General features: G+C 44.0%; 1 protein-coding gene across 1 annotated transcript in view; it reads left to right on the forward strand.

Annotated features, from left to right (window-relative positions):
* Positions 1–21,794, forward strand: part of MEIOC (meiosis specific with coiled-coil domain) — a 59,540-nt gene that overhangs the window by 12,439 nt on the left and 25,307 nt on the right. The window contains exons 3-8 of the mRNA XM_073606396.1: positions 3,600–3,701; positions 5,022–6,639; positions 13,942–14,200; positions 17,201–17,256; positions 19,581–19,618; positions 21,274–21,344. Of these exons, the coding sequence (XP_073462497.1) occupies positions 3,600–3,701; positions 5,022–6,639; positions 13,942–14,200; positions 17,201–17,256; positions 19,581–19,618; positions 21,274–21,344 (2,144 nt within the window). The remainder of the gene's footprint in view (positions 1–3,599; positions 3,702–5,021; positions 6,640–13,941; positions 14,201–17,200; positions 17,257–19,580; positions 19,619–21,273; positions 21,345–21,794) is intronic.

Genomic DNA, 21,794 nt, shown 5'->3' on the forward strand with positions numbered 1-21,794 from the left:
CCAGGCGTTTAGTGAATAGAACACATAGGAAACAGTTGAAACCTTTTTTGTGAAGAAAAATGCAGGTCCCTGCATAAAGTGTGAAGGAGCCCTTAAAGGCAGTAGGCTGATAAAGCCATTTCTTATAGCCCATTTGGTGAGAGATGAACTTGCACAGGGCTCCCGTAATAGACTAGATATGTGCATTCTGTTTTACAGTAGGATACCAAGATGGTAAACATCTGATCAGTGTGCTGCCTTTTATGCATAGAGCAGCCATGTCGGTATTAAAATAACCTGTAAAAAATAAAATGGTTCACCCTCTAATCTGAAAGTGACATTTTCTGTAGCCTCAAGCTAAATACATCATTGTGCAGTCATACCCTCTTCAGTGAAAAGTTGAGCACAATGTGTTTGTATGTCAACCAAGCTACCCTATTGCAGAGGGTTTAGTTGTCACATTGTAGAATTAACACATAAGGAAAAAAATGTGTTGTATGCAGTACTAATTTCAATGCTATATAAAGTGCATAAATAGTACCTTTTCCTTGCTGCTGCAACACATTATGGTATTGTACAGGTTTTTTTATTGTATATTTAGGTTAATCAGAATTGCAGGAAAGGAAAAACAAAGAGCAGACATTAAAGCGGCGTTCCACCCTATTTTGCAAGTTGTTAAAGGAATGACCACTCCTCCACCACTCGCTGTTGGATATTTATTTTTTCATTTTTACTTACCTTATGTGAAGTACTGAGTGTACTTCCTTCCTACCTCGGAATCATTTCCTCCTTCACACCACTGCCTTCTGGGACCTGTGTGTGCCCCAGAAGATAGGCCATTCAGAAAGTGCCACGCGACTCACGCATGCGTAGTAAAAAAAACCCGCCAGTGAAGCAACTGCTTAGTTGGAATGGTGGCGCCTGCACCCGAGCCGATAGACGGATCGGCCTGAGGGGGCGACATCGCAGGCACCCTGGACAGGTAAGTGTGCTTATTAAGTCAGCAGCTACAGTGTTTGTAGCTGCTGACTTAAAAAAAAAAGTTTGTGGCTTTAACGCCGCTTTAAGAACCATAATAGATTTGAAATCAACAAATTTGTGTGAGAAATCAGACATATAATAGAACATGTGAAGCATCATAGAACTTCAAATAGAGTAAAAAAAAGCAGCAGGGGGGGGATGCTTTAGATGGACCAGGAGAGGAAGCATCACAAACAGGCAGATAAACATCACAAATCTTGAATTATAGCTCTCTGGATCCACTATCGATAAGATTCCAGGGGTACTTAAAACTGACTGAAGAACCTGAATGAAGCTCTACTAGAGGGGGAGGGGGGATAACACCATGGAGAATAGGGTGATAAGGTTAGAAATCAGGCATAAATGTAAGTATAAAATGGGGAGAAGTCTGTCATATAGAGGTTAAAGGCGTGGTGTTGGGATTATGCTCAGAATGATCCCATAGGTCCCAAATTTTGGAAAACTGAGGCAGGCAGAGAGAGAATAATGTACTATTGCCGTAAGGTATTGTACAGTGTTTATGCTCTGACTACATGTGTGTTCTGTCTTGCTAGAATGTTTTGTGCAAGTTCTGCTTGTGGGTGTTTACTTTGTGTATTATCCGTTGTGTACCGTATGGGGCATTTGTGTTTCTTTTGTGTTTTGTGCCAAAAGCGGGCTAAAGTCTGTCACTTGAGTCAGTCTAGACTATGAAAAGATCCCAACTTCATAGTCGGGATCCACTCAGATGCCTGGACTGGCAGCTGGCTCAGCCTCTTGGCACAGGGCTCGACAAACCCCAGGTCGCCATAGCAACCAGAGGTTTCGCCCTGGCGGAATGCTGCACATGCGCCACATGTAAGAAGACCGGAGGAAGAACACGAGGGTGGAACCGGAGTAAAGACCCGATGGAACTACGATGGGGGACATTCTTCACTTTTAATAAAGGACTGCTTTTTCTGGGGGGGGGATCTGGGGGCCCCCATGTTAAAGGGGGCTTCCAGATTCTGATAAGCCCCCTGTTCACAGACTCCCCCCAACCACCGCCCAGGGTTGTTGGAGGAGACCCTTCTCAAAGCGCCCCCATGTTGAGAAAATGTGGCCTGGTATGGTCCAGGAGGGGGCTATAGGTAAAAATCCACTCCCACTTTAAAGGTAAAAGCCAATTTGACTCAAGTAGTAGTTAGAATATTGAACAAATGTTCTTAAATTTCAAACAAAATTCTACTAGTGTATGGCCAGCTTTATTGCTGACCTGAGACAAGCCTGCAGGATACCAGTTCCAGCATATGGTTGCTCTTGGTTAGTGATTTGGTAAATAGAGAAGATGGGAATAACAGTCTTGGAGCATGTACCTTCAACCACTTAAGGACTAGCCTCGTTTTGGATTTTAGGTGTTTACATGTTTAAAACAGGTTTTTTTGCTAGAAAATTACTTAGAACCCCCAAACATTATATGTTTTTTTCTAACATCCTAGAGAATAAAATGGCGGCCGTTGCAATACTTTTTTTTTGCACCGTATTGGCGCAGCGGTCTTATAAGCACTTTTTTGGGAAAAAATGCACTTTTTTGAATAAAAAAATAAGACAACAGTAAAGTTAGCCCAATTTTTTTTATATTGTGAAATATAATGTTACGCCAAGTAAATTGATACCCAACATGTCACACTTCAAAATTGCGCCTGCTCGTGGAATGGCGTCAAACTTTTACCCTCAAATCTCCATAGGCGAAGTTTAAAAAAATTCTACAGGTTGCATGTTTTGCGTTAGAGGAGGTCTAGGGCTAGAATTATTGCTCTCGTTCTACCAGTCACGGCGATACCTCACATGTGTGGTTTGACCACCGTTTTCATATGCGGGCCCTTTTCGCGTAAGCGTTCGCTTCTGCGCGTGAGCTCGTCGGGATGGGGGGTTTTTAAATTTTATTTTTTTTTTACACTGTTTAAGAAAAAAAAAATTGTCACTTTTATTCCTATTACAAGGAATGTAAACATTTCTTGTAATAGAAAAAAGTATGACAGGACCTCTTAAATATGAGATCTGGGGTCAAAAAGACCTCAGATCTCATATTTACACTAAAATGCAATAAAAAAAGTCATTTAAAAAATTGACATTGAAAAAAATATGCCTTTTAAGAGGCGTGGACGGAAGTGACGTTTTGATGTCGCTTCCGCCCAGCAGTGTCATGGAGAAGAGTGAGCGCCATCTTGGCCTCAATTGTCTCCAGACTCAGCACTGACAGGACGCGATCGCCTCCGCCGCTACCGACGGCTCCAGTAAGCGGCGGCGGGAGGGGGGGGCCCTCTCCCGCTACTGATAAGTGATCTCGCTGCGAATCTGCCGCAGAGACCACTTTTATCAGAAAGCCGACCGCCGCACGAAAACGGGGATACCGGGGTTATGCCAGCTAGCTGCTGCCATAACTGTATCCGCCGCCAAAGTTTGGACATACATCGTCGTGCGGCGGTCCGCAAGTGGTTAAAACAAAGTTGGCAGTAGCAGATCCTACATTTCATTCAAGCTGTGTGTTTTTTTTTTTTTTTTTTTTTTTTTAAGAGCAGATAAAAAGGCAGATGTTTGTTACCTGTAAAATATTGATCGATGATATATTTAAATGTCAGGATACAAAGTGAAAAAGAATATGGAAGTGAAGCTGACCTCTATGGATTGGTATCCAATATTCTGGAAGAGCAAGACAAAACTCAGCCCTATTTTTCTGATGGGTATGCATATTTTTTTCCTATTAGTATTTATAATAATTATATTTATAATATAAAAAATTACCTATTACCAAGAATTGTTCCTCTCGAATATTGAAAGGCAGTGTAAAGAGCCATTCTGTGCAATTTATTTTAGACCTACAAACTATGTAATGATGGAGGTTACCTAGTTGGTCATAAATAGAATGAGTTGTTTAGGGTGGCCGTCAAGATACAGAGTTGGTAAATCTAGATGAGATTGTACAATCAGATTGTAACGTGTACAGCCATGCAGTAGCCTTTTTTTTTGGAGTGGAGATAGAAAAGGAAAATGGTAAGTTTTTATTTCTTGTCCCTCTCCGTTTGTTCTAGTAATCTGTTACTGGGACTGGAAATAAGAAAATCCAGAATGTATTAGTTTTCACTGAAACAGAAATAGAGGGTAATCCTTCCAATTGGCACACTTGTGACAGTGGCCGGCCATAGCCGGTTCGAATCTCAGTGTGTGGACAGGATGAATGTACTAATTAATCTATCAACTTGAGTACAACCAGCCTCCCGGCTTCATTTGCAATTATCGCTAGCGGCTGCTTCCCTAGTCGGGAGCAGACCATTTCATGGCAGCAGGAATTCCCCTGTCAGCAATGGCTGTGATAAGGGAATCATGCAAATTTATTCTGTAACCTGTGGTTGCAGGAAAGAAATTTGCAGTTTATGGCCTGCCTAAAGCTTTGTTCACAAGTGCAATCGGGACGGTAAAGCAGATCTAGTGTGCTAGTGTGATCAGTTTGCCCTCAGCACTTACCATTACCATGATGGAGATATGAACTGAACTCCATTCTATTCATACCCTTGGAAAGGACTAGAATTCCAGTTGAGAGGCAGGTCTACTCGCCCAGCATTGGTACCTGACCTCACAAATTCCCTTTTGGCTAAAGGGGCAAAAAACACCACAAACACTCAAAAATCTTGCAGACAACCTTCACAGAAGAGTGAATTCTGATACAACTGGGTATCGTCATACTGTAATAACTCATCTGCTGTAACTGCTATAACAAAACATTTGTTTTGACAATGGAATGTTCAGAATTGGTTGCTCTGAGTGGGGTACATAGCTGCACCTTCAGCTAAATCCCAAAATAGAACCCATATGGTTGCTTATTTAGTGTTGGTGGAATGAAACTAATTCATCGTGCAATGATCATGTGACATAGCAAGCCGTGTATCTTAATTTTCCTGAAATTCTGTTTAATTTCTCAGTTCTGTGTCGTTTGGATTTTAGCATTTTTTGGCAGTAAGATAAGGAATATGCAAATTTGAAATTAAACCTTTTGATTTTTTTAGGATTTGCTCTCCCATGTTGAAATCTTTGTGGCCATTAAGTCTAAACAGACTGTCTGATCACCAGGACCTAGTGCCAGACGTTAAGCAATCAAAAGATCTGCCAATCCTACAGAAGAATTTTCGTGGTGTTGAATCTGTGCCCAGCACAGAGATACACAATGGAGAGGCTTTATTCCCTGAGCTGCCAGGTGTTGAACAGGATGACCGCTGGCCCTATTTGTGTCACTCTGATAATCCTAACAGCTACACTATAGACCCCAGAAGTGGCCTTAAGGAATACCCCCTTCCTAAGAGTTATTTGTCACCAGCATCCATGTCTGAAACTCCCAAAGACCCCTTCCAAAACAGAGAGCAATTAGTTACCTCATTAAACAAATGTGACTTTTACCCAGAACTTGAAAAGCATGACTTGCTGAATAATAAAACCAAGTTCAGTAAAAACTCTGGCCTAGGATTTCAGGAATGGAGAAGCGTATGTCCTTTATCCCTGGATCTGATGAATTTGAATGTTAGAGTGAATGAAGCCTATGCTAAACTAATCCAGGCAAAGCAGAGCGGTCACAAACCTAACGATTTCATGACTGAGCAAAGTTATGCCCCTGCAAAGGCCATGAATCTTCTATCAGATAGGTCATTCATGTCTGAATATGACCATAAATCAGATTATGGGAGGAAAATGCTGGATGAAGGGAGTGGTGCTCTTCCTAGTCACTTGCAGAGGTTGCCGCAAAGGTATGATGATCAAATTGCTCATGCTATGAAGCCTAACAGCATTTTGTCTGCCGCTAACGCTGACTGGCCTTTATGGATGAACAGCCAACCTCATAGCAACTCTACCAACTTCCATCAAAATCAAATAAAGATAAATAGCCTTGTACCTGCCTCCCAGAAAGGCTCAGTGTTTGGGTGCAACTGTTCCTCAGCATGTTCTTTTCATGGGCCTGACAGCGATTTTCAAAGCCACCACAGTGAAAATCTTGCATTTCCCTACAGTGAGTACAGTTATGGCAGGGACCAAACCAAGGAAGAATGTGTGCGTGAAGTAGTCTCTGGAAAAAGTTTGGAGCCATTTAATGGCTTGCATGAGAATGTATTAGGTCTCTGTAATTATGAGAACACTGGCAAGAAAATCTATCAAGATAAGAGGATGCAGTATAATACAAAGCAACTAAACTCTGAATGCCTAGCTAAGATCTATCAAGGGATGCTTTGCAACACAGCAAACTGTAAAAACCAGAGACTTGGAAGTGTTGATAATAAGCTAACCAACAGCAGAGTGACCCATCCACTTACTGCATGTTCTATCAGTGCATCAATGATAGGTAGCAGGCCCAGCAACTTAACATCACTTTCATCTACTAATTTACAATCATGTTTTTGTCAAAAGTTGGGTGCTTCTAACCATTCCTTAATGGACAATTATGCCTATAAAGAACTTGGCCAGACGTATCACCAGATCAGTGACCTTCTGCAAGGAGACACCTCGTTGCAGAACATGGCATCTATGCTTAACAGTCAGAAGTCCACAAAGCTTCGAGGTAGGTCTGCAGCTCAACTTCATCTGTGCTTGGAAGAATGTTATCAGCAATGCAAATCTCTGGAGCAAGATAGAAAGAAGGTATGTACACATACACTATGGTGTTTGAAAGAGAAACTGCAGCTTGTATTAAATGTTTGTATCAAGCTGACTTTGAGCGTATGCCAACAAAAAGTTTGGTTTTCAGTTCAGCCCTCTGAACATCAGCGTGGATTTCATTTAAGGCTCGGTTCACACTGCTGCGCTGTAAATTTGTTCCGTTTTTTTGTCGGAGGTGCGAAATTTCAGGAGTTGGACATGGCTGCGATTGATATTCTAGCCAATGGAATCATAATGTAAAAAAAAGCTTTTAACTTCCTGTGTACTTCCTGGTTTTTGTGGAGAGTAGTGTGGTGGAATTCGCACATTGTGAACCATCAATGCGATTCAAGAACGATTTACATTGATGTCTATGGAGACTAAATTCGCAACGCAGTAAACTCGCACAAGACCCTTTTATCGCATCGCTTTCGTAGAGGAATCGCAACGCATGTATGTGAACGACCGTCATTGAAAACAGACTTTAGGGATGACATGCGAATTTAAAGTTCTTTTGATGCATCGCATTCGTTATGAACTCGCATCAGTGTGAACCGGGGCTAAATCAAGTCGATTTAAATCATAAATTTTTAAAGCGCAACTGTCATTTCTGTCCCGCATCGGCTCCTCTGACCCGCTGTTGACTCGCGACAGTCCCATTAACTTTAATGGGAAGGCTGGTGATGCGGCAGTGACACAACAAGGTGAGGGATGTGGTGGCAGCAGATGAGTGGATGCCCGCTAACAGGCGCTGCCATGATGGATCTGAAATGACAGGTTCTCTTTAAATGTAAGGACTCATTCTTGCTGGTAGTTAAAATCTTTAATTTGCAAACAAAATGAAGGTTTCCTATTTAGAATAAGCTGTCAGGTTAGTGAAAAAGCTATATCAGAACTGATTCAATCATGCAGTTTGTAGTATAGATTTGCAAAACAATGGGATAAAGGAATATCCATTAACTTTGGTTTATCTCATGGTTACTGTGAAACTGCATCAATACAGTACATGTTCTCAGCTTGTGGAGCTTGAATTCATTGAATGAGTTTACCAAAATTGTAAATATTGTTGAATATACAGCCTCATGCCCTATTTCATGCTGAATAAACTAAATTTTGAATGTATCTTGAATAGAAAACCATCTATAGATTTTTTTTTTTTTTCTTCAGTTTTTTTGATTTATCAAATTTATTTTAATAAAATGCTTTTATTTAAATTTTTAACAATCTGATTTAAAATGTTTTTTTTTTTTCTTTTAAACATCAATTTTTATCCACCCTGGTGCACATGTATAAAGCCATACATGGATAATTGTTCATATTGGGGCATACTCTTATTCATCAGCAGTATGCTCACCTTTCATTTGCTTCCTTGCTAATGTGTTCAGCTGCAGATGGAACCCAGTCTAACTTATAAGTTGCCTAACTCATAGCTTGTCCAGTGCAATGGATTTTACTCTTGTCATAGTGCTGGTTTTTGGTAATTGGCCTAGTGCTGTCCCATGGAATGAGTCACAAAGGTCATAGACTTCTGGGGGCCATCTGGCATGCTGGATTCTCTATGGTGAACTTCCGCCGCCGGACGCTTCAGTCTCGCTGATATCGGGCATCATTCAGATATCGCTACTCAAACTCTGCGACATCATATGACGTCGTGCGGAGCTGCAAGTGGTTAACGTGGGGGATGCCTGTTCATCTCTGGACCCAGGCATCTGATATATTTTGGGACCAGAAGGTCATTACCAGGGGCAACAAACTAGAGTTTGGCACTCTGCTTCTTTGGTGCTTCATACACTCCAACTTGTTGCCCATAGTGGGTGCATGTGCTTACTGTCCAACAGCTCTTGGATCAATGGGTCCTTACCCCTGTACCAACAGGGAAGCACTGTCGGGGTTTTTACTTTAAAGTGATTGTAAAGGCTTTGTTTAAAAAAAAAAAAAAGTTATACTTCCTCTGTGCAGTTGGTTTTGCACTAAGCAGCCCAGATCATCTTGAGTCCCTCTTCGGCTCTCCTGGCCCCTGAGTGCCCCCTCAGCCAGCAGCTTGCTAGAGGGGGCACTTGAGCCGAGTGAGAGCTCCGTGTATCCATTCAAACACTTAGCCCCAACCTGTCTCTCTCTCTCCACTGATTGGCTGGCTGATTTTGATAGCCACGGGAGACAATGGTGCCACTGCTTTCAGCCAATCAGGGGGAGTGTCTGGGACAGCTAAGACACTTGTGGACATCGCTGCAGAGAGAAGGGGCTCAGGTAAGTAATTGGGGGGGGTGCTGGGGAAGCTGCTGCACACAAGGTTTTTTTTTTTTTATCTTCATGCATATAATGCATTAAGATAATCCCCGCATTTGCAACTCCTTTAACCTCCTTTGGATTTCCAAACTAATTTGAGGCGTTTATCCCACTCTGGATCTAAAAACTCTCCACTTGTATCTCCATATGTCAGTAAGCCAACATCCAACAGATGGTACGGACTATGCAAAGCTTCGGTTGGATTCTCAGTCTTCAGAAGTCATCACTGGACCGATTTCAGATTGGAGTACCAGGGTCTGACATTGGACATGTCCTTGTCCAGAACCTTTATGCCACAGGACACACTTCTGTCCCTTTGTTTTCATACCAGGGACCAGAGGAAGCCATCGATTCACGCTTGAATGAGGGTCTTGTCTCATGTGGCCTCCTTTAAAGCTGTACCAGTACACCCAGTTTCACTCCAGACGATTACAGCTCAATATTCTGGGCACATGGTGCAAACAGTCTCGATCCATGCACCATTCGATGCGTTCAACCCCAATGGCCAGCCTCTTTCTAGCATGGTGGATTTTTAACCAATTCTGGAGTTGGGCATGCCCTTTCTACCACAGTCATGGAAAAGTCTCTCGACTGCTTCTCCAGGTTCTTCCTTGACTACTCTGCAGAATTCGAAGGAGGGCATTCCTGCAATGCTCATTACACCGAATTGGCCCAGGGCATGATTTTCAGACATGCATAACCTCATGGCAGAATATCTGTGGGTCCTTCTAGTTCGCCTGGACCTCCTGTCCCAAGGGCTAGTGTTCCATTTTGGTTGCTGACTTTAAAAGCACAACTCTGAGGAATTATGGGCCTTTCAGATTGACATCTCTGCCCTCTTAAAGGCTAGGGAGTTCACTTCTTGTCATATCTGCCATCTCTCCTGGAAGGCCTGCTTTGCTTGGTGTGAGTCAAGGAACTTTCATCCTAGGTAGTATATTCTATCCCTCTCCCCCCCCCCCCAGTCTGTCTGGACTGTCATTTTGTCCTTGAGTACCATAAAGTGACAAATCTCAGCCCTGGCTATTCTATTTCAGAGACCTTTGGCCTCACTCTTTGGTTAAGGCTTTTGTTTAGGGAGTAGCTCATCTCCTGTCGGTTTCCCTGTGGCCTCTTAGGATCTGTCTGGTTCCCTTGGCTCTTCAGAGTCCATCTTTTGAAACCTTTTAGGAAATCCATTCCCCTGTCTGACCTTACTTATGAGGAAGGCAATCATGTGTCTATCACCTCTGCAAAGAGTCCTTGAGTTTGCGGCCTTATCCTGCAAGGAACCTTTCTTAATGTTGCACAAGGACAAATTTGTCTTGAGGCTCAAGACCTCTTTCCTCCCTGAAGGGGGTCTCTCCCTTTCCCCTTTGACCAGGATATTGTCCTCCCTTATGTCCTGTTCCAGACATCATTCTAAGGTAATTTCACTACACTTTTCTGACCTGATGCATGCTATAAAAGTTGTTACTGCCACTTTTGAGAAATTGGATTCACTCTTTGTGATTCATGAAGGTTCCTGCAAGGGATTTCTCTTGCCTCTCACTTTACCATTGCTAGGTGGATCAGACAAGTCCTATTTGGAGCCTACAATCTGAAGAATAGGCTTCCTCCCTTCCCGGTTAATGCATATTCTACCAGATCTTTTAGCACTTTATGGGCTTCACATCTGTTTCTCAGATTTACATGGCTGCCATCTGGACATACATTCACATGTTTGACCAGGTTGATTTAAAATCCTCTTCTGATGCCAGCTTTGGGCATAAGGTGCTATAAGCTGGGCCCTCCTTGACCGCTTTGTTACATGGGCCTGTTAGCATTGTTGCTGTGTTGCCCACCCTTCAGGTGGTTTTCTCTTTGGAGGTCCCAGTTGTAATGATTTAAAGAAGCCTGTGTTCTTTACTGCATGATCAGAAAAACAGGTTTGTTGACCAGTTAAATCAGTTTGCTGGTATACAGGACATGGGACCTTTCCCACAAAATGAATTGTGAAAGTTTTAATTCTTTTTAAAAAAAAATGTGACAAATTACAACTGCAAAAAACTTGCCATGCCTCTTATTAAATGCCCCAGACTGCTTCTTAAAAAGGGTAATTTTGGGGATTTTTGTACTGTTCTGGCATTTTAAGGGCCTCAAAGAGGTCCGTCAGTACATCAGGAATGATACATTTTCAAATTTATAAATAAACCTAGTTTTGGACGCTATAACTTTTACACAAACCAACCAATATATTCCCCCCCAAATACATGTAGCAGAATACATTTTGGCCTAAATTTATGAAGACCTTTTTACTTTATTGGTTATGTTTTATAAGTAGAAAATAAATTTTCAGTCTTTTTTCATTTTATCAGGGAAATGAAAAACCCAGTGGTGACCAAATCCAGCCAAAAGCTTTGTGTGAAAAAATTATGTAAATATTTCATGATTGCCCGTTAAAGTAGCGCAGTGCCAGATAGCAAAAAATGTCATGAAGGGGGTAAAACAAAAGTTTGTGTCCTGTACCCCAGGAAACATGTTTTATTGGTAAGTCACTGACCTGAAAGTATGAAGATCCAGAAGAAAAGTCAGCATGGAGATTTGTTTCGGGTCAGTGACTGACAGTATTAGAACATTTACAGAAGTTGTCTCGGTGTTTCTCTCAGAATTGGTTTTGTTTTTTAATCCATTCCACTGATGTCGCAAAAATGTTTTTCTCGAATCGTCTTCCAGGGCAGCATCTGAGAGATAGGCTCCTCCTCCCTAAAACAGGAAACGCATTAGTCCACCATTATAAATTTCACAGTCTTACCTGCGTGCCTCAGTTGTTTTGTGTTTCCTCCGGACCCACAGGAGCTGCAAAGAATGTTTGTTATTTTTCACTCTGTCTCTGTGCTTGTTGCAGGAGACCCCCTGCCAGCATCCCATACAGCCCAACGGGCCTTGGGAGGGCGAGCAGGAGCAGCACTGAGCAACCTTGCTCAAGCCTGAGATTTCGCCCCTACTGAGGGGTCTGCAATCATCCCCCCAGACTGCAGGAGGACTCTGTCACCCCCCCCCCATGCCGCTGCTCTAAGGCCTGCTACTCTGTTCATTAGCAGGTCTAACTATCCCTCCATATGCTCTCCATGAAAGCAGCTTCTCAAAACAGCTGTCGCTGTGAGGCCGCCAGAGGGATACATCGGTTGCGATCACCCCCCCCCCGCCGCAACAGCAGCACACCGGGTAGGTTGGTATTACCTTCTCTTCTGTCTGCCATTTCTTGTCCCCAAATGGCTGCAGCCGATACCCCCGAGTGGATGCGGCCGGTCGCCCACTCTCCGCGTGGCGCGGTGGCGTCCCCGGCAAGCCGCCATACAGGCCTCTCCATGGAGACTGTGGGTGTGCCAAGATGGCGCCAGAGCAGAGGCGGTTCAGTTTCCGGGTGGCGGCCATTTTCCCGTAGCCTATCTCCGGGAGGAGGTAGAGCAGGACACTCAGGGCTTCCGGGGGCGGGAGTTATTGAAAAAAAAAAGTAAATATACACATTTAGGTTGCAAATGAACCTTTGATACATGTCCCTTCCTATCGGTACCATGAAGGAGTACACCAAAAGGCAGCGGCATGTGCAGGTGTGTCCACCAACCTGCACGGGGTCAGCTGGGGGCGGGGCCGGAGCTTATGCAGGAAGCAGTTAAAAAGGCCCTCTAAGCAGAGGATCCTGGTGGCTGATCATGTCTGACGCTTCTCCACCCTGCCCTGCAATTCCTGCGAGCCAGGACAGCTCCAAGGTAAGCCAGATTACTCGAGTTATCTGTCTTAACCTTTCTACAAAACTGCCTACCTACAGGCAGCCTTTGACCACCTGCCTCACGGGGACTTTGTTTACTATGCTTGCTTCTAGGCGAAGACCCCCGAGGAAAGGAAGGCAAAACATGTGCCTCATGCAGCCACAGGCTTTCCCCAGATTGGAAAAAAACCCCTATGTAAGAAATGCATAGACAAAATGGTGGCCAAAGAATCGCAGGGATTTTTGAAAGATCTGCTCAACTCTTTTAAGAAAAATTCAGAGCACCATGGCGCCACTACGCTCAGCTATTGAAAAATTAGAAGCGCCATCAAGTGTCAGTCAGGCCAGTATCCCATCTACCAGCGGAACATGCGGGTAACAAGGAACAGGCAGGACAAGAGATAGATTCAGATGAATCTGAGCAATCTGAATCGGAAGACGGAATCTGTTCAGACTCAGAGGAGGAAGATGACACTGCAGAGTGCAGCCTGTTTCCCTCAGATAGTCTTCTTAAAGCCATAACTGACACTCTAGGCATTAAAGAACAGAAGACCGCAGAACTCACTATTCACGACAGGCTGTACAAAGGACTACAGCCCAAGAAACCAAGAACATTCCCTGTGCACCAAACCCTTAAAGACAGTCAAAAAAGAATGGGAAGACCCAGAGAAAAAACTTTTTATACCAGCCACAATCAAACGCAGACACCAAAACCTGGGCTAAATGCCCCAAGGTGGATGCCTCTCTGGCAAAAATCTCAAACAAATCTGACTTGGCATTTGACGCAGGTACCCTAAGCGACCCCATGGACAAGAAAATAGAAGCCCTCCTGAAAAGGGCATGGGAAGCAGGGGTGGCAAACTTAAAATCGGATATTGCTTCCACCTGTACAGCCCAGACTTTGCTGATCTGGCTAACCCAGCTGCAAGAACTGCTGGAAAATGACACGCCCAGGGAAGAATTAATAAAAACCATCCCCACACTAACCAGAGCGGCAGCCTTCTTAGCAGATGCCTCAGCGGAAGCTGTCAGAATATCCTCTAGGACCACAGCACTACTGAATTCAGCCCGCAGAGCCCTGTGGTTGAAATCTTGGGGAGGGGATGCCCCTTCCAAGAACGTCTATGTGGGATCCCATTCACTGGAGACCTACTTTTCGGGCCTGAACTAACAAGCCAGGGGCAAAAAAGCGCTGGGGTCAACAAAACAAAAAAGGCAAAGATGAATTTATCCTCAAGCCTTCTAACCAAAAGAACAAATAACAATGACTGTCTCCAGGTGGGGGGCAGACTTGCGGCCTTTTCCCGCCAATGGGAGGAGACAAAAAGTTTATATTGCACACCATAGCGGACGGCTACGCAATAGAATTCTCCACCCGCCCCCCAACCAAATACCTAGCAACCATGCCACCAAAGGACAACAACCAAGCAAGAGTTTTTTCAGAATCCCTGCAGAACCTGCTGGATCAGAAGGTGATTCGTCACGTTCCTCAGGAGGAGGAACAAAGGGGCTTCTACTCCCATATCTTTGCAAAAAGAAAACCGTCAGGTAAGTTAAGACTGATACTAAACCCCACACTCCACTGGTGGCTCAACCCACTTCGGTACATCGAGGGGCGCAGATGGGCTCAAGTCGATCCAATCAGGATCACCACCGATGCAAGCGCCCTGGGATGGGGAGCCCACATGGAAGGGCCGTGCTCACAAGGGAGATGGACATCCAAATGGTCCCAAGCCTCCTCAAACTTGAGAGAGCTGAAAGCTCTGGGAGAAGCACTAAAAGCTTTCAAACCAGCATTACAGGGGAGAGACGTAAAAATACAATCAGACAACGCCACGACCGTCACATACCCAGACAGACAAGGTGGTACAAAGTCCCAAAACTTGATGAGGCTGACAGAGTCAATCCTACTATGGGCAAATGCAAAATCACCAATATCTTTCTCCCTGGACCCTACAGATGGCAACAGCGGGGTAGATGCTTTCAACCAAAGCCGGAAATGGCATCTGTGTTATGCATTCCCTCCAACTGCCATAATCCCAAAGTTGATTCAAATAATCAAGGCAGAGGAAGCAACGGTGATACTAATAGCACCGCACTGGCCCCAGAGAGCATGGTTCAGTCACTTAAAAAACCTCAGCTGACACTGACAGACCAGCCAGATCTGCTGCCACAGGGCCTGGTCAACCACCCAAACCTCAAGATCCTGAAGCTTTCGGCTTGGTTACTGAGAGGGTAAAACTCCAGAACAAAGGTCTGTCAGACAGAGTGATTAACACCATCCTAAACAGCAGGAAGCCGGTAACGAGGGCTATCTATGAGAAAATAAGGAAAAAGTTTGTTGCTTGGTACAGAAACAGATCAATCTCCAACAGCGGGATAATTCCAACAATCTTGGACTTCCTACAAGATGGTGCAGACAAAAGCATATCACCAAGTACCCTGAAAGTACAAGTTGCAGCACTCTCCTCGGTCATGGATACTAGACTAGCGGAGGATCCGCTGATAAGACGATTCCTTATAGCACTTAAAAGAGCTAGACCAGCCAAAGTGTACAGAACCCCCACCTGGGACATGGGCACGGTACTTAAGGGCTTTCTTTCCCCTCCATTCGAACCTATGGAAGAAAGCTCAGACAAAAACCTCACGTTAAAAACTGCGCTCCTTCTGGCCCTAGTATCCGCCAGAAGAGTGAGCGAAATCCAAGCTCTGTCTACAATAGAACCATACTGCCTGATACATCTGGATAAGATAATTCTCTCTCCAGATCCGGCCTTTCTACCCAAGGTCTCTTCTACATTCCATAGAACCCAAAACATCGTCATACCCTCACTTCCAACAACCATGGATAGTAGGAAAAGGAACATTTACAGTAAACTAGATGTAAGGAACACGTTCATAACGTATCTCGAAAGAACGAAGGAATGGCGTAGAACGACCTCCCTTTTCGTTCTCTATGCAGGAGTCAACAGAGGGGAAACAAGCTTCCAAAAGTACCATCAGCAGATGGATAAGGATGGCCATACAGATTACCTATGAGGCTCAGAATCTCACTCCAGCTAGTGAAATCAGAGCGCACACAACTAGAGCCTGGGCAACCTCGATCGCAGAGAAGGCAGGGGCAACTCCGGAGCAGATCTGCAGGGCAGCGACATGGTCGAGTTTCAGTACCTTCGCAAAGCACTACCGGATAGACCAGCTGTCTGACCAATACCAAGCATTTGGTCGCAAAGTACTCCAGTCTCTAACCCCACCCTAGTAAGTATTGCTTGATACATCCTCTCGGATGCTGCCCTGGAAGACGATTCGAGAAAACAGTTAGGTACTTGGTAACTCTTTTTCTAAGAAGTCTTCCAGGGCAGCACTAGTTCCCACCCTTGAAATGACAAATACCAGGTACAGCGGGGGAGCTTTTGAGCTTACGGGGAATTCCTTCGGTACTTTAACACAACTGAGGCACGCAGGTAAGACTGTGAAAATTATAATGGTGGACTAATGTGTTTCCTGTTTTAGGGAGGAGGAGCCTATCTCTCGGATGCTGCCCTGGAAGACTTCTTAGAAAAAGAGTTACCAGGTACCTAACTCTGTTTTCTCCAGAATTGTACCCCAAAAACTCAACTCTACGAGGTCCAGCATTTGTCTTCTGTCAATCATACCAGCAACCTGTACGTGACTTGACACTTAAAGCAGAGTTCCACCTGTTTTCTTCATGTGCAATCTCTGGCCTTTGTGCTAGGTGGCAGGGGCCTCCTGGCTACAGCATCCTAGAACAGGGGCAATGAACCTGGGGAGGCAGGTAGCTCTGACTTTCTCGGGCTGCTCTGGAAAGGGAGTCTTGAATTTTTACTCCAGGGGACCCCTCTCTCAACAGGAGTATGGTCGGCAGCATGCCTGTAGATTCAGGTACACTGGCAGTGTGGGATTTTGACTCAGGTGAGTCTTCCGGGGCACAGTGCGGACTTATGGTGTTCTGCAGTTTGGTGCTCAGCTCAATAGCGTAGTGGTCTGCGCTCCTAACTTGAGAGCAGAGATAGTGGTTTGGCAGATATGTTTTTGGTAGCAAACACTGACCGCGTGGTCGGGGCTACAAGCTCCATGCACTGTTCCAGGGGTCTGATCCACAGTGCCAGACCAGGATCCTCACTGCTCGACCTTTCAGGGCTACAGCGATGATAGTGGAAGCCATTTTGTCCTGCGCTGGTAAGTCAACAGGGAGGAGACTGTTAGCAGGGAAGCTGGCCTGGGACACCTACAGACTCTGGGACACCTACAGACTCTGGCCCTAAGGTAAGAGGCAAATAGGGGTTCCTCTTTTCTTGCTCCCTGGTGAAGGGGGCACCAGGGGTTTTGAGATGATTATCTGTACTATCCACAGACTGACAGGGCTGGCTGTGTGTGTATCCCCTTTTTTTTTTTTTTTTTTTTTTTCCCTACTAGTGGTGGGGCTCCATTTGGGTCTCCCTAGGTGGATGGGTGCTGGTGAAGGGGTGATGGTCTGCACCTTCTCTTTGTAAAAGGCTCATTCCGCCTTGTGTCCTCTCCCTATAGAACAGAGGATGGGAGCAAAAGTGGAACCACCTAAGAGACAAATGCACAGCCTGCAAGTACAGGTTATTTGCCTGGATACCAGCTCCAGTGCTGCAACGCTCTTTGAAATGGAGTCTAGATTAAAGGATTCCTAATGAGCATTGGAAAAAATGACAAACTTTTTTTTTTTTTTTTTTTTTTCTTGATTTTCACAAAGGCTCCTTCACCCAGAGGAGAAGCAGCTATCCTCATGGGCACTGAGGCTCAAGGGGAGCCCTCCCTTACTCACATTTGGTCAAACACCATATCCTCTGTTGCTGGCTGAAATCTGAGGTTTGCTGCTGATTAATATGGATGGATCACGGCCGCTGGCTTCCCCAAATCTTTTGAAGGGAGTACTACATGGCTGGAGCAGAGGCATCCATAGTCCCTGACTACCTCCAGATGGGGGAGGGGCACACATCTGCAGAGGCAGGTAAACTATGTTGGTAAGCCAGGACCGTATGCAGCCTGCTATGCTGCAGGTCCCCCTGAATGGACAGCTATAGGGTGGTTTTGCTAGTATTCCCTGGTGCCATCAACAGACACCATGGAGGGTGCACATTTAGGGAAGCAGTAGACGGACCTCGAACTTCCCAGGAGTATTACAGCAGACTTCATCTGATTTGTAAAGCTACACCGTGTACTCTGGTTCCACCATGACACCTGCTTTCATTTTGGTAGCTGGCCACAAGGTGGTTACCCTTAGGAGGATGTCCTCTTTGGGTACTGGTTGCTGTGGGTGTTTGCATACCTCCTACAAACACAGGGTGAATGTGCTCTGTTTCTGTCTGCCATTAATGTGGTCATTTGGAGGCAGATGCCCTAACACCTACAATCTGTAGAGCTGGGGCTGGCAATCTCGGAGATCAGCAGAAGCTGCAACCAGTTAACGCCTTTCTACAGTTAAGTCACGTTTGCATGTGGAGGGCTCCTGGGGTCTGTTTACTGTGTTTACCATTAATTACTTTCTGTTTTCAGCAATTATACCACAGCTAGTGGGGTCTGCTGTAGTTTAATCAGGACCATTTTTTTTTAACTGTTATTTGGGCAATAACACACCCCTGTGTTGGCCTTCTGATTGCTCCTGTTGCATGCTTCAGGGCTTATCCAAAGGTGTCAGAAGCTTTCATTTATCACTAGATTTGGACATCTTTCCCCACCTTAGTGTGGGCTATGTAAAGCAAGTTAAGTGTACAGCAATCTGTTAACATAAATTGTTTAAATATGTAGTTTAAGGAGACTCCCTTATTTTCCAAATAAAATATTTGGTTATGTCTAGGACCTGAAGCTGTACCTATTATGGGGTAACACTATCTGCTATGCACTCCAGTTTGTGTGCTTAGACTTCTATCGCCTGGAGCTCCCTGGGTTCATCCATTGAATAGATGTATAATTGGTAGCCAGAGATTAGGCTATATCTGATGTGTTTATACGAATGCTTCGCATTAATTGCGTATGAATTGCTGTGTGGGGTATTAGACGAATACACTGTCTCTGACCTCACGCTTTTCTAAGTATGTTATAAATCTCTGTATTTAAATACACACAACATTGGAGCTTATGTATGTTATATTATTTTGGTACCATTATGGTTCATGCCTCATATGTAATCTAATGCATGGACTCTGAGGCTATGTTTCTGCTGTTGCGACTTTGGAGTGCAGCTTTGATCAAACTTTACAACCTCTGGATCAGGGTTGCATCAAATGTCGCATCTGGGTAGGGCTGGGACCTTTTTCTAGGTTGTTGCACCTTTGAGTCACAGAGAGAGGAACAGGTGCCATTTAAATCAATGGGCCATGACTTGTCATGCGACTTTGTGTCCAGGGTCGCGCATGGCGTGTCGCACTGGTGGAAACTGAACCTAATAGCTCTAATGACCTGCTTGAAGTTTAGCCCATATTTGTATATGTGGCTGTATGAATTGGGAGGCTTTTACCTGACCTTTACATTGTCTTGTACAATCTCCAATAGGTTGTCTTAATGCATTAATGTTCATAGACAAATGTGTAAATGGCTTGGAGAGAATCTCTGGTCGCTGAGACCTTACCAAGGTATTTTTCTCTTTTGCATATGTACAGCGAAGGCTCATGGTTTTTTTTTTTTTTTTTTTGTTTTTTTCTTTTTCTGCTGAGCCTTCATTCAGCAAAGGATCAAATCCCTTACGTTCAGCATGCAGTACCATATGCGCTCTCCATGCCTGGATCTTCTTAAGATTAGAGAACATGGTTCCAGCCATCTACCAATGGAAGGAGAGGAGTAGAAGTAGAAAGATCTACTTTGCAAGTCAATAATTTTAAAAGTAACATGGGAGGTTCCCTCATCTTATATTCTTGTATTTTTGGTGTTCTTCCTCCAGGAAGGATTTGGAGTGGATGTGGGCATGTGCCCAGTGGGGTGAGCGGCCTTGTATGGTACATTGGGATGGGGCAGATCTCCCTGCATTGGCTTTACATGCATATCTGCTGTCTTCAGCTTTATATATTTAGAAAGATTTTCTCTTCCTTTTCAGCACTGGAAGTGTAGTCTGGGCATACAGCTAAAACTGCTGATTGGAGGAAAGGCATACACTGCTTCTCCTCCATAGGTACTTTCAGAGTTGTTCGTTGAATAGTTCAGCACTCTGCTAATCAATTTATAGCATCCTCCCCAACACAATACTAAGGCTGCTTTTATCTCAGTTGACAAATTGTCAGAAGCTATCGGGATAACAGAAGAACGGAGCAGGAGAACGCTAAAGGACTTAGTGCTTTGAAGAGAGATAAAACACTACAGATATGTGCCCAGCTCAAATTTCATGAATCGGGTTTACATTCACTTTGACATCGTAGTTGAATATGTAAAGTGCTATTGATTGCATCACTGAGCCCTTTAATTGGGGTTGTATGGTCACTATCTTTCCTTTTTAGTGTTTAGGATTTATACAGTAGTATAAAACTTGTATGACTGGTGGTGTAAGCCCGCCATTTTGCTGCAGATGCAGACAGCTGCTCCTTGTGATGCATTCCTTGCAGGAATATGGCCTGTAGATTGGGTTCACATCTTGCTATGTCTGACCCCTATACATGACTGGGTATGTTTAGGTTCAGTACTATGTATATGTTAAAAACACCATTGCATCTTTTATACAGCCTTCCCATCAAAACAGCTGTAGCAAGTCAAAGTAAATGTTCTGTTACTACTACAGGCTCAATCTTCTGGAGTAGTGTTCTGCATAACTTACCATCAGCATCACAATATGCCTTCAGAACTCAGACTTCCAATTTTGGGTAGAGCTCCTGTCATTTATGAAGTTGCCAGGTTCATTTTTACCCAGTTCCTTTCCAGACACTCATAGCTGCCGTACCAGCATTCAGAGCGGAAAAATGTCATTGGTATGAGCATATGCATTTTGGAGATGCATGGATATCTCTGTATCTAGCATTAGGGCAGAAATCTCCCTGGGTAATTACTAGGGCCTATTATCTAAATGTCCATGGGTATCTCATTGAATGAACAATTGTGTAGGATGAGATCTATAGATTGGAGATCAACCTCTAGTTTGCTTGTTCTGGAGCCCAGATAAAATCGAGAAGACGTCAAAATATTACTATCACAAGGGGTGGGGGTGATTTACTAAGAAGGCACTGCACCAGTTCATACATTAATTGGTGCGCCGGAAAAGTAATTAATCGAATGTGTGAACCGGCGCACATTGAAGCGCAAATAGCGATAATAAATACCTGCATATGTAAACTGCAACTGTTGCTAGAGTAACAGCGGTTTTCTCATTGATAATGGCGCACGCCCAATACAATTGGTTAATTTCATCTCATTGGATGTCTTTTTAGGCAATTAGTAGGTGTTCTCAGTTAACCCTTTTGATGCTAATCTCATTTCTATCACTTCTAATATATCTTTGAAATGTGTGTTGTTTTTTTTTTACCCAAATCTTTGAATACATTACAAAGAACAGAGAAGTGTTTCTAAACCCAATACATTTTTTCCAATCTTGATCTTTAAAGGTGACCATACACTGCAATAAGGTAGATCTTAAAAAAAAATAGATTTAGTGCAAGAGCCTGTTTGATTCCCTATAATTTGAATTGTTCAAGTACGTCTTTCTATTACCTATTTTGCCTAAATATCGAGTTGTACAAAGATTGGCCAATCAGATTACATAGTGCCAGACCATAAGTGCCATATTTGGAATGTAGATGCGCCATGACCCACTTGTATTTTCCAAACAATATTTCTTGGGCATTATACAAGGCACATGAAAAACCATCTTTTATTTCAAGACATGCTAGAGTGATCAGGAATCTTCAAACCTCGGCTCTCCAGCTGTTGCGGAACTACACATCCCATGAGGCATTGTAAAACTCTGACATTCAGACATGACTAAACATGATGGGAATTGTAGTTCCTGAACAACTGGAGGGCTGTAGTTTGAAGAAGCCTGTGCTAAACTATTATTATGCTTCCAGAATTGGGAGTGTGGCATCTACCCAACTTCTCTCTGCTGGTGGACACCAGAACCTACATCTATAGATATACACACACTGAAGCAGGAAGCAATATACATTGGCCCAGA

Source organism: Aquarana catesbeiana, linkage group LG12 (genome assembly GCF_042186555.1).
Source record: "Aquarana catesbeiana isolate 2022-GZ linkage group LG12, ASM4218655v1, whole genome shotgun sequence".
Classification (NCBI taxonomy): domain Eukaryota; kingdom Metazoa; phylum Chordata; class Amphibia; order Anura; family Ranidae; genus Aquarana; species Aquarana catesbeiana.